Source organism: Pteropus medius, unplaced genomic scaffold (assembly GCF_902729225.1).
Source record: "Pteropus medius unplaced genomic scaffold, Ma_sr-lr_union100, whole genome shotgun sequence".
Taxonomy (NCBI): Eukaryota; Metazoa; Chordata; class Mammalia; order Chiroptera; family Pteropodidae; genus Pteropus; species Pteropus medius.
Window position 1 is genome coordinate 702,682 of NW_024347867.1, and position 16,421 is coordinate 719,102.

At 33.1% G+C, this 16,421-nt stretch overlaps 1 protein-coding gene across 3 annotated transcripts in view; it reads right to left on the reverse strand.

Moving 5' to 3' along the window:
• RADX (RPA1 related single stranded DNA binding protein, X-linked) overlaps window positions 1-16,421 on the reverse strand; it is a 63,868-nt gene that overhangs the window by 6,012 nt on the left and 41,435 nt on the right. For all 3 annotated transcript variants that reach the window (XM_039878948.1, XM_039878947.1, XM_039878946.1), the window contains 2 exons: window positions 14,238-14,311; window positions 49-339 (listed from right to left, as the gene is read on the reverse strand). In XM_039878948.1, coding sequence (XP_039734882.1) covers window positions 49-339; window positions 14,238-14,311 — 365 coding nt within the window. The remainder of the gene's footprint in view (window positions 1-48; window positions 340-14,237; window positions 14,312-16,421) is intronic.

Below are 16,421 nucleotides of genomic sequence, written 5' to 3' on the forward strand. Positions count from 1 at the left end.
AAAATATGCTAAATTCACAATATTCAAAGAGAAGAACAGTTGACTTACCTAGGATGGTTACTTCAAAATGTCCAAGGCTTCGGGCACTTTTAAAATCATTAAGTTTGGGGGGCCTTTCTTCTGGTGGTATGTATTTTGCAGGCTGAGAATTATACTGCTGAATAAGAAAACTTTTGTGTTCGACAGTAAATTTCCGTGGAATACTTTCAGGATAAACAGAGCTGTAGTGTAGGTGATCTACTAAGCCAAACTTTTTCTCTCTCCACAGCTGACTTTCCCACCCATGACTTATAGTTTTTCTGGCTTTCCCCTGCATACTAGTGCTTACGCTTTCTCGACCTGTTAAAGACACAATGAATAGACACAATTGACATATAAACTAACCAAGTCAAATTATTCACTTCAAAAAAGCACAGATTAATGAGGAATAGTTTAACTTTAAAAATCAAACAACCACTCAGAAAAATGTAAATTGAATGTCCAAAAGATAATTCTTATTAAAGTAAGGAAAGAACTAAATTCACTTAAAAAATAAATATACTCCAAAGTATTAAAAAGTGATAGTTTTCTCTGTTAATAGCTTTATGGAGATTTGTAATTATCTTCTTTATACTTTTTCTATATTTTCTACATGCTCTTAAATAAACATATATTCTCTTTAGATTCAGTGACAAATTCAAGTTAAGTCAAATTCATGAGAATAATACCCTTTAGAGATGGGACCACCGCTCAATATTGGTGAAATTTAAGCTTAAAAAAAATTTTGTTAATCTTTGCTAATAGTAACCTGAACAAATACAAAACAGTCTTTTTTCTTGGATATAACTCACCTTCAAAAAGACCATTAATTTATTATATATTATACTACTTTCAGATATAAATAGCATATGGAAAACAAAGAGGGAATTAAATTGAGATGAAAGATCACTTCGATTCTTGATTGTTCAATTCATTTATGTACAATTTATCTAACACATTTAATTTTTAAGGCAGAATATAATTTCTCTCCTACACATTATGACATTCATTCATTCATAAAATATAATTACTGAGTACCTATTTTGTACCAGATACCATGCTAAGGAATTTTGTAAAATAATATTTTAATTGAGTAATATATCAGGGGAACTGAATATATATGGTAGAATCAGGAAAAAAACTAGGTTTTGGAACAAGACTCTCATGTTGTCAGTTCTGCTAGCGGAGGAAAGCTGACACAACTCTGTTTAAGAGTGTACCATGGTTGCTGAATTGCTTCCATGCATGCTGCCTATACTTTGGCGTTCATTATCATCCTGGCACTAGAAAACAGAAAACAAACAAACGAACAAAAACTTGCTGAGGCAAGGAGTATCAACAGTAAGTTTTCAGTGTGGTTAATGTACTACTTCTCCTTTCTTAACTTTATTACATATTCCCAGACTACTTTCTTGGTTCCTTAAACCTAAGAAGAGACTTACTGAAAATTTATTACAAGGTAAAATACCAGACTGAATTGTAAGAAAAGATGAAGCAGTTGAATACATACTTGTTACTCACCGGGGATGCAAAATATTGCAATATTACAATTTAAACTCAAAATTCAGTTGATGAATGCACTTAATTTCCTATAATCATGTTTAATAACAAAAATAATAAAACATTTAATCACACATAAAAATGAAAGGAATCGACCAAAGCCAAGAGAAAAAGTCAAAGCTAATAAGACTAAACTGAAGACTGGGCAATGATTTAATCTTTTTATCTTCTAGAAATAAATCTCCCTTCCAAAAACTAATAAAATAATATAGACCAGTGAAAAGTAGCTATTACAATGACCTAAGTTATACTGAGTGTTCCTCATCGATGTGTTGTAAAATATAGCATGCAAAGAACAAGTAAGAGGTTATTCCAATTTTTAAAAATTAAGTAATTATATTTAGCTTATAGGAAAAAATATCCTATGATTGACCCTGCCAGGAACAAGTTGGAATGTTTTCTATGCCTGTTTTCTTATTTGAGTGTTAATATTAAGAACTGGAAAGATATAAATGTTTATATGAAGAATTCCTCTGAAAAATCATGCTTAGTTTTTTTTAATTTAGTAACTTGGGATTGTAATTACCTATCCCAATTATATGTCCATAATTAATATAAATGGGTGTAAATTCAATACAAGAAATATTTGCAGGCACTCATTGTGACCAGCAAGATTTCAAAGGTAATAATTAGGAAGAAGATAAAATATATTTAGAATTTGGGTAAGATGGAAAATCATGAACTAGAATTCTTTTATTTTTAAGCTTGAATACTACTAAATTACCATATGGAACACATTATGTTTTTAAGCCCAAGGCATAACTAAGATATAGGTTAATAACCCAGAAAATTATACTTTTGTGTATATATATGATTACATATTGTAATTATAATCACTGTTATTTTAATGATTCATTTTACTCTTATTTCTGGTGAGAACTGATTTATAGTCTAATGAGGAAAAAAACCAGGGGAAGACCACATTTAGGTTGTGAGATATAAAAAGACACCGTATAAATGCATGTATATAGGCAGTGATTTTTTTTCTTCATAAAATCTACTCTGAGCATTTTATAATGTAGATAAGACTGATAGGTAGGGGTGTATGGAACATGGGTGAGGGAGAAGAGACTTTTCCCCTCTTGCTTCCACTGACTCCACCCTGGAGCAAGGTCTACAAGACTAGGAAAGAACAGGGTATTTCAGTTATTGATCAGGTCTATAATTAGCAGCAAGTAGATAACAGACTTTTTAAAGGATTGCATAAGTCAGAGGCTACCTATAATGTCTTTTGATCTCAATAGTACTGTTATTGTTTATTGTTAGCTTTCAATGTATGTTTTATCTACTTATCTAAGTTACCAGATATAAAGGATAAGATGTTAAATTTTGTAGCCTTCAAACAACCCAGCACAATCAAACCATTTGCACAAATTATATACTCATAAATGAGTGACTTTTAAGTTTACAGACATAGTAATTTCCAAAACTATCATGAAACATATCTGGGAATACATTAGTAACCATGTTAACACATATAAATCTAATTAATTAATTAAAATTGCAATATAATACACAAGTGAGACTACATCAAACTAAGAAGTTTGTGCACAGAAAAGTAAACCATCAACAAGATGAAAAAATAACCTGCTGAATAGGAGAAAATAATTGCAAATCACATATCCTATAAGGGATTAATATCCAAAATACATAAAGAACTCATTCAACTCAATAGTAAAAAAAATCAAACAATCTGATTAAAAAATGGGCAGAGGATCTGAAAAGACATTTTTCAAAAAAAGACATGCATATGGCTAACAGATCCATGAAAAGATGCTCAGCATCACTAATTAAGGAAAATGCAAATCAAAACCACAATGAGATATCACCTCACAGCTGTTAGAATGGCTTTTATCAAAAAGACAAGAATTTACAAGTGTTGATGAAGATGTGGGGAAAAAGGAACCCCTGTGCACTGTTGGTGGGAATGTAAATTAGTGTAGCTGCTATAGAAAACAGTGTAGAGGGTCCTAAAAAATGTAAAAATAGAACTACTGTATGATCTAGAAATTCCACTTCTGAGTATTTATCCAAAGAAAACAAATATACTAACTCTAAAAGATATATGCACCACCATGTCCATTGTAGTATTATTTACAATAGCCAAGACATGGAAACAAACTAAGTGTTCACTTAGTTTGATGGATGAATGGATATGTATAAATGATATACATACATATAATGGAATATTATTCAGTCATAAAACAATTAAATCTTGCATTTCCAATAACATTGGGCAGACCTTAAGGGCATTATGTTACGTAAAATAAGCCAGGAAGAGAAAGACAAATACTGCATCATCTCACTTACACGTGGAATCTTAAAACAAACAAACAAACAAACAAACAAACAAAAACCTTGAGCTTAGAGATACAGAGAAAAGATTGGTGATTGCCAGAGGCAGGGATGGGGAGTGGGCAAAATAGATGAAAGGGTTCAAAAAGTACAAACTTCCAGTAATAAAATAAGTAAGTCGTAGGGATATAATGTAAAGCATGGTGGCTATAGTTAATAATACTGTACTGTATATTTGAAATTTACTGAGAGTAGATCTTAAAAGTTCTCATTACAAGAAAAATGTGTAACTATGTATGGTAATGGATGTTAACTAGACTTATTGTAGTGATCGTTTCACAGTATATCTAAATATCAACACATGTACACTTGAAACTAATATGTTATATGCCAAATATACCTCAACTCAAAAAAGAAAAAAAAATAATGAATGTAAAAGAGCTTTGTAAATTAGGAAGGACCATTATAAATTTCATTTATCAGCTAATTCTTGAGAAACTATCTTGTAATAGAAATGCCATTTGGGGGCTTGGGACACTAACTGAATAGGTTTTGGCTTCTGCTCATTGATGAAGATAACATGTAGTCTAGTTACATTTCTGTAGAAGTATATTTAATAATTAGGACCATTTAATTATCAGTTTCTTTAAGATTGTACCAAATCACTAAAAATTATCAATGTTTTCAATATTAATAGTCAAGAAAAAATGTAGAAAATGAGAAATGAAATATAAAGGCAATTATCTACATTAGATGAGCAAAATCATTTAAAAAATCTACAGAAAGGTAAATTCATATTAGTATTGCTATACTATCTTTCCTTTGTTTAGTACATGTCCAGTGTACCTTTCGCCAATTCTTTATATTGAACCTTTTTATATAAATTTGGTTAAGTGTGTCTCTTACATGTAGCATATAACTGCATTAATTTAAAAAATCATATCTGAAAGTTTAACATGTTTACATTTATTGAAATTGATAATGTATTTGAAATTATTCCAGTCGTGTTATTTTGTGTTTTCTCTTTGCATTTTTTCCTCTTTTTTCTGTCTTCCACTGTCCTGATCAAATTATAATTCTTTTTTTCCTGTGCTACTTTGAAAGTTATAATTTTTTTAACTGTTGTTTCAGTATGTCCTCAAAATTTTAACTTTCATGTTTAAATCTAGAAAGCCCATAATTTATCTTCCCATCCATCTCATTTTAAATCGTATTCCAGTTTTTCTTTGTTTCAAATCCATGAAATTATTTATGACCACAGTTATTAATTTTTATTGCCTATGTTTATTTATATTTACCAATATTTTACCAACTTCATTGTTCATCATTTCTTCTTGTATTCTGCTACTTTTTAATTTCATTTTCCTTCTTTCAAAACTCTTTTGTAACTCATTCATTGAGACTCTATGAGTAATAACTCACAGTCTCTGAATATCTAAGAATATACTTATTTTACCCCACTCTTACAGTTTGTTAGTTAGATATAGAATTCTAGGTTGAAAAATATTTCCTTTCAACATTTTGAAGACATTATTCCATTGTCTAAGGCATCTATAATTGCTGAAAAGAAACCCTCTTATCTGATTATAATTCCTTTTGAAATAAATATGTATTTTCTCTCTGGCAGATTTTAAGATATTTACTATCTTCGATGCGCTGTATATTCACTATGATACATCTGGGTACAAATTTATTTAATTTTTCTGTTCAGGATTCATTGTGATCCTTCAATCTAGTGATTCATATATATCTTTAATTTTGAAAAAGTATATATTCAAATATTGCTTCTTCCTGATTATCTTATTCCATCCTCCTGGAACTTATATTAGAAATAAATTGGGGACTGGAGAAACACAGCAGAGTGAGAGACATACCCAGAACTCTCCCCTTGAAACAACAGTAAGCTAAACACCTAAACTCAACAAAAAACAACCAAACAGCACACCAGCATGTCTTAGCGTGGGATCTGCGCATAAGAGCAACCACAAATCAGAACCCTGGGTGTCCAATGGTGGACTGGGAGAAACAAAGAAGGCGCCTCTCACAGCTGCCGAGCTCCCTGTAGGAGAAAGGGGAAGGGAGAAGGTGTGGCGAGTTCCCTGAACAGCCCTGCCTGGGACTGCTGTGAGCTCCACGCGGCTGGAGGCAGAGCCCAGTCATCAGGGCAGAAAGCAGTGAAGCAGGACAGCAGCGAAACAACAGTTAATTTTTACCAGCCGTGGTTTCAAAACTGAGACCCAGCCCAAACCCCAACCCAGAGGGCCCCTCCCCCATATCCTCCGAGACTGAACATCACGAACCCCTGGGGGAATCTGAGAAAACAGTACCGAAACTGTCGCTACCACTGACAGGGACTGAGACTGAAGGTAGCGAGCATGATTAAATAAATACAAGGGGGGAAAAAAAGGCATTATTATGGCTTTATACAAAGCAGGGATCCAAAAGGTTTAGACGCCATCTACTGGAAACCAAAAGAAAAACGCCTTCTTTGCAACAGGCTAGACAGACCATCATATAATAAATTTTCTTTCTGGAAAACAGCAGAATACATTTCCATTAATGCCCAGATGGAGAAATAGCCCATTAAACACCATGAACAACCAAGATGACAAGGCATCTCAGAAAAAAAGAGAAAAATCTCCAGAAAAGAAGCTTACAGACATAGAAATATGTGACTTAAGTAACAGAGAATTCAGGATGATACTTCTGAAAAAACTCAATGAGATCCAAAACGATTCATATCAACAATTTCAGAAACTGAAAACAACTAGATGAGCAGAATGAGTTCTTAAGCAAGGAGATTGAAACCCTCAACAAGAACCAAATAGAACTTCTGGAGATAAAGAACACACTGCAAGAATTGAAAAAATGAAATAGCAAGCTTGGGAAATAGAGTTGACCAAATGGAGGAAAGGATTAGTGATATCGAAGACAGAAATCTAGAAATAAGTCAGAAGGAAGAAGAGAGAAAGCGAAGAATGGAAAATAATGAAAGAGAAATATAAGAACTACCTGATACCATTAGAGAAAACAGAAGAATAATGGGCATTTTCGGGGAGGAAAAGGAGCAGGGATTAGAAAGCATTTTCAGAGAAGTAGATGACGAGAATTTCCCAAATCTAAGGCATGAGCTGGAGCTTGGAAATGAAGAAGTCAAAAGTATACCCAATTATCTCAACGCAAAAAGCTTTTACCAAGACACATTGTATTATAGTTATCAAAAATCAAAGACAAAGACAGAATTCTCAGGGTAGCCAGGGAAAAGAGGACAGTAACCTATAAAAAAAACCCATCAGGTCTTCGTCGGACTTCTCAGCACAAACATTACAAACCAGAAAGGAGTGGAATCAAATATTCAAACTATTAAATGAAAGGAACTACCAGCCAAAAATAATGAATCCAGCTAGGCTATGCTTTAAATATGAAGGAGAAATAGAGGCCTTTCCAGACATACAAAAATTGAAGGAATTCTCTACTATGAGGCCTGCATTACAGGAAATACTGAAAGAGGTCAGCTCACCTAAAACAAAATGACCAAAAAAAGTACATAATTAGGAGTAAGGAGACTAGTAGGTTGATAGAAGCAGAGGGGTGCAACCATTACTAAGAACAGGGCATTATAAGCTTAAAGGATTAGAAGAAATTTGCTATACTAAGATACTAATGAATGTTCAGCATACATAGGGACAAACTGAGACAACAATGACTGAAAAGGGGAGGATTCAAAGACCCAAATTCGCAAAGGGGGATGGAGATAAGGCACACGCAAAAGAAAATGGACGACTGTATAATTATAACTATGCTTTTACGTATTTGTAATAGTAACCACACACAAAAGATTCAGAACTGAAGTATATAACATAAAAGAAGAAGAACCAGAGGCAAAACTCACAAAAGCCAACCAAAATGAACAAAACAGAAAAACAAGGACAAGGAAACAATGGAAACACCGAGCTACCAGAAAGGAAAAGATAAAATGGCTATAAGGAGACTTCGTATTTCAATAATCACCTTAAATGTAAAAGGACTGAACTCACCAATAAAAAGGCACAAAGTTACAGACTGGATCAAAGAACAAAATCCAACCATATGCTCCCTCCAGGAGACACATGTCAGTTCCAAAGACAAATATAGACTCAAAATGAAAGGTTGGAAGATGATATTTCAAGCAAATGGCATTTAGAGAAAAGCGGGAATAGGGGTACTAATATCAGACAAAATAGACTTCAAAATAAAGAAGGTAAAGAAAGATACTGAGGGACACTTCATAATGATAAAGGGAATCATGCACTAAGAAGTCATAACACTTCTTAATATCTATGCTCCCAATCAGGGAGCCCTGAAATATGTAAAGCAATTACTAACAGAACTAAAGGGAGAAACAGACCAAAACACTATCGTACTAGAGGACCTAAATACCCCATTGTTGGATATGGACTGATCATCCAAACAGAAAATTAATAAGGAAATCACATCTTTAAATGACACATTAGTCCAACTGGACATAATTGACATTTACAGAGCCTTTCATCCCAAAACTGCTGCTTATACATTCTTCTCTAGTGCACATGGAACATTTTCAAACACTGACCACATACTGGGACACAGAGATAGCCTGAACAAATATAAGAGGGTTGAAATCATATCAACCACATTCTCTGATCATTATGCTTTGAAATTAGGGATTAACTGTAAAAATGATGTGGGGAGGACAACAAATACATGGAGATTAAACAACATGCTACTGAAGAATAATCAAGACAGAGAAGAAATAAAAAGAGAGATCAAGAGATACACAGAAACGAATGATAATGATAGTACAACATATCAAAACTTTTGGGACATGGCAAAAGTGGTCATAAGAGGAAAGTTCATATCATTACAGGCCTACCTCCAAAAACAAGAACAGGCTCAAATAAACAACCAAATGTTTCATCTTTAAAAACTAGAAAAGTGACTACAGCCATGCTACCCTGAACAAGCCTGATCTCGTCTGATCTCGGAAGCTAAGCAGGGTTAGTACATGGATGGAGACCACCCGGAAGACGAGGTGCAAGCCGTGTAAAAAAAAAAAAAATAAGGGATTGTAAGCTGACAAGAACCTTACAATCTGTGAGGTAAACCAAGGGTTGCCTCACCTAAAGAATAAAAATAAAATAAAATAAAAACTAGGAAAAAAAGAACAAACGAAGCCTAAAGTCAGCAGAAGGAAAGAAATCATCGAAATTAGAGCAGAAATAAATGAAATTGAAAACAAAAAAAAATAGAAAAAATAAATGCAACAAAGAGTCGTTCTTTGAGAAGGTTAATAAAATTGACAAAGCCCTGGCTAAACTCACTAAAGAAAAAAGAGAACGGACACAAATAAACAAAATCAGGAATGAAAGAGGTGAAATTACGACTGACATTGCAGAAATACCAAGGATCATACAAGAATACTATGAAAAAGTATATAACACCAAATTTAATAACCTCAAAGAAATGGACCAGTACTTAGAAAAATACAACCTTCCTAAACTGAATCAAGAACTGGAATCTCTAAACAAACTGATCAGCAGTATGGAAATTGAAGCAATCATCAAAAATCTACTAAAAAGCAAAAGTCCAGGACCAGATGGCTTCACCAGTGAATTCTACCAAATATTAAAAGATTTAATACCTATTTTCCTCAAACTCTTCTAAAAATTTGAAGGAGGCAATACTTCCCAACTCATTTTAGTAGGCCAATATTACCCTGATACCAAAACCTGGTAAAGATAACACACAAAAAAGCAAACTACAGACGAATATCTTTCATCAATACAGATGCTAAAATCCTAAATAAGATACTATCAAACTGAATGCAGCAACATGTTAAAAAGATTATACGCCTCGATCAAGCAAGCTTCATCCCAGAGGCAACATACGCAAATCGATTCATGTGTTACATCACATAAATAAATTAAAAAATAAGAATCATATCATCGTATCAATAAATGCAGAAAAAGCCTTCAACAAGATTCAGCATCCATTTATGATCAAAACACTTGATAAAATCGGTATAGAAGGAAAATACCTTAACACAATAAAGGCTATATATGACAAGCCCTCAGCCAACATTATGCATAATGGTGAAAAACTAAAAACCTTCCCTCTAAGATCAGGAACAAGGCAAGGCTGTCCACCATGGCCACTCTTATTCAATATAACATTGGAGGTCCTAGCAAGGGCAATCAGACAAAAGAAAGATGTAAAAGGCATCCAAATAGGAAATGAAGAAGTCAAACTGTCACTATTTGTGGATGACATGATTCTCTATATAGAAAACTCTAAGGACTCCACAAGAACACTACTAGAAACAATAAGCAAATACAGTAAAGTTCTGGATATAAAATCAACATTCAAAAATCCATAGTGTTCCTATACTTAATAATGAAGTGTCAGAACAAGAAGTGGAAATAATAATTCCTTTTGCAATTGCAACAAAAAGAATAAAATACCTAGGAAAAAATCTCACGAAACATGTGAAGGACCTATATAATGTAAACTACAAGACCCTATTAAAAGAAATGGAGAAGATGCAAAGAAATGGAAGGATATTCTCTGTTCTTGGATTGGAAGAATCAACATAGTTAAAATGACCATATTACCTAAAGCATTATACAGATTTGATGTAATCCCCATCAAAATGCCATAGACATTTTTTAAAGAAATGGAACAAAAAATCATCAGATTTGTATGGAAGCACAGAAGACCCCGAATTGCTAAAGTCATCCTGAGAAAAAAGAACGAGGCTGGAGGCATCACTCTGCCTGACTTCAAATTATATTACAAAGTGACAGTAATCAAAACAGCATGGAATTGGCAGAAAAACAGACACATGGACCAGTGGAACAGAATCGAGAGTCCAGAAGTAAACTCATATTTATATGGGCAAATAATTTTTGACAAAAAAGCCAAAAACATACACTGGAGAAAGGAAAGCCTCTTCAATAAATGGTGCTGGGAAAACCGGAAAGCCACCTGCAAAAGAATGAAACTAGACTGTTGTTTATTACCACACACCAAAGGTAACTCAAAATAGATTAAGGACCTGAACATAAGACCTGAAACAATACAGTGCATAGAAGAAAACATAAGAACTAAACCGAAGGACTGTGGACTTAAAGAGGATTTAATGAATTTGACTTCAAAGGCAAGGGGAGTAAAAGCAAAGATAAATGATGGGACTACATCAAGCTAAAAAGCTTCTGCACAGCAAAAGAAACTGCCAACAAGGAAAAGAGACAACCATCTGAATGGGAATGTATATTTGCAAGCAATGCCTCTGATAAGGGCCTAATATCCAAAATATACAAAGAACTCATATGACTCAATAACAAAACAAAAACAAATGATCCAATCAAAAAATGGGCTGAGGACCTAAAGAGACACTTTTCCATAGAGGACATACAAATGGCCAACGAATATTTGAAAAGATGTTCAACATTGCTAGCTATTAGGGAAATGCAAATCAAAACCACAATGAGATACCATCTCACACCTGTCAGGATAGCTATAATCAACAGGACAAGTAATAACAAATGTTGGAGAGGATGCGGAGAAAAAAGAACCCTCATACATTGCTGGTGGGACTGCAAATTGGTACAGCCACTATGGAAAACAGTATGGAGGTTCCTCAAAAAACTAAGAATTGATCTACCGTATGATCCAGCAATCCCTCTACTGGGTATTTACCCCAAAGTCTTGAAAACCCATATCTGAAAAGATATTTGCACACCAATGTTCATAGCAGCATTATTCATGGCGGCCAGGACACAGAAGCAACCAAAGTGTCCTATAATAGATGATTGGCTAAAGAAGCTGTGGTTCATACATACAATGGAATATTACTCAGCCATAAGAGATGAAATACTGCCATTTGCTACAACATGGGAGGACCTCGAGATAATCATGCTAAGTGAAATAAGCCAGACAGAAAAAGCTGAAAATTACATGGTTTCACTTATATGTGGGATATAAACGTAAAATCAACAAATGAACAGGACAAACAAACAGAGACTCATGGACATGGAGTATTGACTAGTGGTTACCAGAGGGTTGGGTTTGGGGGAGGAGGGGAGAGGTGGATGGGGTAAAGGCGGTCAAATATGTGGTGACAGAAAGAAATCTAACTATGTAGGTGAACAACAGTGTAAATACATATATGCCTTACTGTTAAAGTGTACAGGTGAAACTTATTGGATTTCATTAACCAATGTCACCATAAAAAGTAAATTAATAAAAATAAATAAATAAATAAATTGGACTTTCTTATTCTATGCACCATGTCTCTCAACTTCTCTTTCACCTTCCCAATCTCTTTACAAATCTCTGGTATCATTTTCTTTGTATTTATCTTCTGAATACATTAATTCTCTCCTTATCTGCATTTGCTTACTTACTCTTCAACTCATTATATGTATTATATTATTTATTACTTATATATCATGTATATTATATTTAAAATATACATTATACAGATACATTATATATGTACATATATACACATATATTCATATATGTTCATTTACATATATGTGTAAATATGTATATATGTATATTACACAGTCCTGGAATACCAATATGCCAGTTCTTTTTCATATTGATCTGTTCCTGACTTATGGCTTCTATTCATTCATTTTTTAAAAAAATTTTATTGTATTAGTTTCAAGTATACAGTACATTGGTTAGACATTTATATACTTTATAAAATGATTCCTCTAATTGCTCTTTCTCTCCTCTGGCTCTCCACTTAGCCATTACATTAATGCTAACTGCATTCCTTATGCTGTGCTCCCCATCCCTGTGACCATCTGTCATCTACTAATTTGTACTTCTTTAACCTTTCACCTGCAACCCCCCTCCCCTCTGTCCATCCCCAGATTGTCCTCTATATTTGTGAGTCTGTTTTTGATTAGTTTGTTCTTTTTGTTCCTTAGATTCCACATATAAGTGAAATCATTTATCTTTTTAAAATATTTATTGTAAAACCTCTTTCTGATTGGTCTAGTATTTCTAGTTCTTGGAGTATAAATTTTCCCAAATATTACATCTGATCACATTGCCTCAAGGTAGTTCATTTCCTTGGGAAGTCTGTCATTTTTTTAATCATGAATTTATTTTCTGTAAATGTTTTCCAACAGAGTCCCAAATACCCTAGGTTATAAGCCTCCCTTTAAAACCTGGGGGGTTTCTCACTGATTTCAGACCAGTTATTAGTGTTAATTCTTTAGCTCAGTGTCCTTGCCATTTCATAGTCATCTGAACTGTGATCACACATCCATACTACACAGTCCTGGGATTCCAAATTTTCTCAGGTGACTTTTTCCTACCCATTGCCCAGGGGATACAGGAAGTTTTCTGATACTTTCCCACGCTGATGGGCATAATTTCTCTGGCCATCCACAACCTTCCAACTTTATATTAGTTCTACCTCATATAGAAAGAGGCCTGTGGTCTGGACCCTCCTTTCCATGTAATTATTATACTTCAGCCTATAATCATTTAGGCTTACATCTAGTTTTGTACTGCCCATTAGCAGTTTTAGTTTTAGTTACTACTCACTACTAAATTTAAATTATTTTGTTTCTGCCGTCTAAGTATTGTTCATTCTTGTTTTAAGCTTGGTTACACATTTATACTATAATTATTTCCCCTTTACTTTCTATATTTTTTTTGGGGGGGAGTGAAGATTCCAGATACTTTTGTGAGTTCTTAATCTGTCAGAATAACTAGAGGTCAATCTCAAAATAAGAATAACTTTAAAAGCAAGAATAACATAAAGTGGTAAAAAGTCTAGTCCAGAGAAATGACTATTTATAAGATCTGATTTCAACCAAATAACTCTAAGGATACCTTGCCAGAATTAAATTGTTTTATGAAATTACTTCAGAAATGAACCCAAAATTTAAACCAGTCAACCTAATAGCGAAGAAAGGAACTATATATTTTGAGCTTTATCTGTATTTATTGTCAAATTAAAATTAAACTTTCTGTTTAATTATTCTTCCAATAATTAAAAATAGTACATTTGAAGGGATTGCTACCAAAGACACAGATTGATAAATATATGTTTGTTCATATTTACGTTCACTTTGGTGATACTACTATATTGTTCTAAAGTTGGGACCAATATTTTTGACAAGGACCTAAGTTAATATAGATGAAAACCAGCAAAAAAAAACAAAAACAAAAACAAAAAACTAGTTATATATCTATTTAAAGTACTTATGCTAGTGGCAGGCATGACACAAAATATGCAAAATCAAACAGTTTTCTGTATATAATAGTGTTCCATAAAGATTTCATCAATACTACTACCAGTAATAATTAAAACAACATACGTTGGAAGATGCTCGGAATGCCTGATTTATTTCCTTTTGTTTGTGAAGAAAAGTCTGGCTGAGGTACAGGAACTCTACAAGATGAAAAAATAACCAATAGTTATAAAAAGAGACCTGGATGGAAAAAAAATGAATTGGTTCCATTCAGAATTTATTCTAATTCAATAAATTTAGAAAATAATAGGCTTTTTTTCTTAAAGTAATACATTAAACATATAAGGAAAATACATTCAAATTATGAACAAATATCCATATATAACATAATTCAAAAACTGCAATAGATTTAAATATTATTATAAGAAGTATTCCACAGAAAGAAGTATTCACTTTATTAAATATCAACTAAAGATGGATATATATTTTTTGTTCTCTACAATAGGAATTTAAAAATTAGTTCAGTGGCCTATTTTCATGTCTGTTCTATTCAAATTTTCTGGAAAATTATACGACTTAACTCTCCAACCTCATTCCAGTTTTTTTTATAAGCCTCATGGTGCTTCAAATCTTCATTCATGCTTTTCTTTCTGCCTGGACCAATCCTATGCTGCTTTTCCTTTGCCTGGTTAACTCTCACTCATCTTTCATAATTTAACTCAGGCATTATTTCCTATAAGAAGCCATCACTGATCTCTAGTCAAGGCTCACTGCTCCTTGTATATGCTCTCACAGCATCATGAATACACTTCTATCATAGCATTCATCAGAGTGTATTGAAATCGAAGGTTTACCAGTCTGTCTCTTCTACCTGATTCTGCTATAAGCTCTACAAAAGTATAGACTTCATTTCACTTTTGTATATCCACATAATATCTGCTAACTAACTGTTTATTGAACTGAAACAAATGGAGGAAAAGGGAAATATCTTATTTTGAGGCTAAGGAGAAACCTGCTTCCATAAGGAAAGATTTCCATCTTATGGGCTTTTAGCATATTTCTATGAGTTTTTTCTATTGTTGTATTCCAAAACTAAAAGCATAAAACAGAAATGCCGTATTGTAGAATGCCACATAATATTGGTCAACTTATTTTATCAATAGATTGCTTTTATAAGAGTAGTATTTTTCATTTTACTAGTAGTTACTAATGAACTAAAAAGAAGCAGGTTTCACAAAAAAGAATGCATCCATTTAACTAGAAAACTCTAGCAAATAAAAACATATTTTACAGTTGTAGTGTTAATTTTTTCAATTACTGAAAACATCATATTTCTAGAAATTAGTGAATTAAAAACATCGATTTTGAAAGAAATGTAAATAACTAAAAATAGTTAAATTATATGTATTTTGAGATACTTAAACAGCATGTTTATACTTTTAAATGCATGTGATTATAAAATAACTTTTTTTTTCATTTCTGAACTAAATTATAAGAATTAGTTTTCCAAACTGTAACAGCACCATTATATTGTACATAATTTTGAAATGTGCCTTAGGAGATTTTTACTGGAATCTGTAATCATTCATTTGTATGATTTAATGTCTTAAAGATGCTGAAAGACATAAGTGGAATATACAATGTCTATGGGTATCAACTGAGAAAACTGAAAAAAAGAGGAGATAAAAAATGAAAACATAAGAAGTATTGAAGGATAACTGAGGACAGAAAGGGATAAGAGGGCTAAAAGAAGAGAAGATAAAGATACGTATGGTCGGTAGTGGCTGAAAGAGTTTTGAGATGCGTAATAGAAAAAGCCTCAACTGCCTTGAAGAGAATTTTGGTATAAAAATAGATTCTGAAGGAAAATCTGTTGAGAGCTCAGAAAGAAGAAAGCTATAGACAATAGCTGAAAGAATACACACATTGTCATGAACGAATTATTACTAGAAATATGAATGTAAAAGGAGCTTCTGGTGAGACCTCAGACAGAAATAAAGAACATGCTATTGGAAACTGGGTGAAAGGTGAGCCCTGATATAAAGCAGTAGAAGATTTGGCTGAATTGTGTTCTGTTGGATGGAAAGAGAAACTTGTATGCAATGAACTTACATATTTAGCTGAACTTTCTAAGCAATGTTTTGAAGGCACGGCCTGGTTTTTCCTTGCTGCTGATAGTAAAATACAAGAGGGTAAAGAGAGTTTAAAAGAGAAAAAAAGGAACCAGAATTTCAATACTTGAAAAATTCTCAGCCTATTCATATTGAGAGAGAGAGAGAGAGAGAGAGAGAGAGAGAGAGAGAGAGCGCG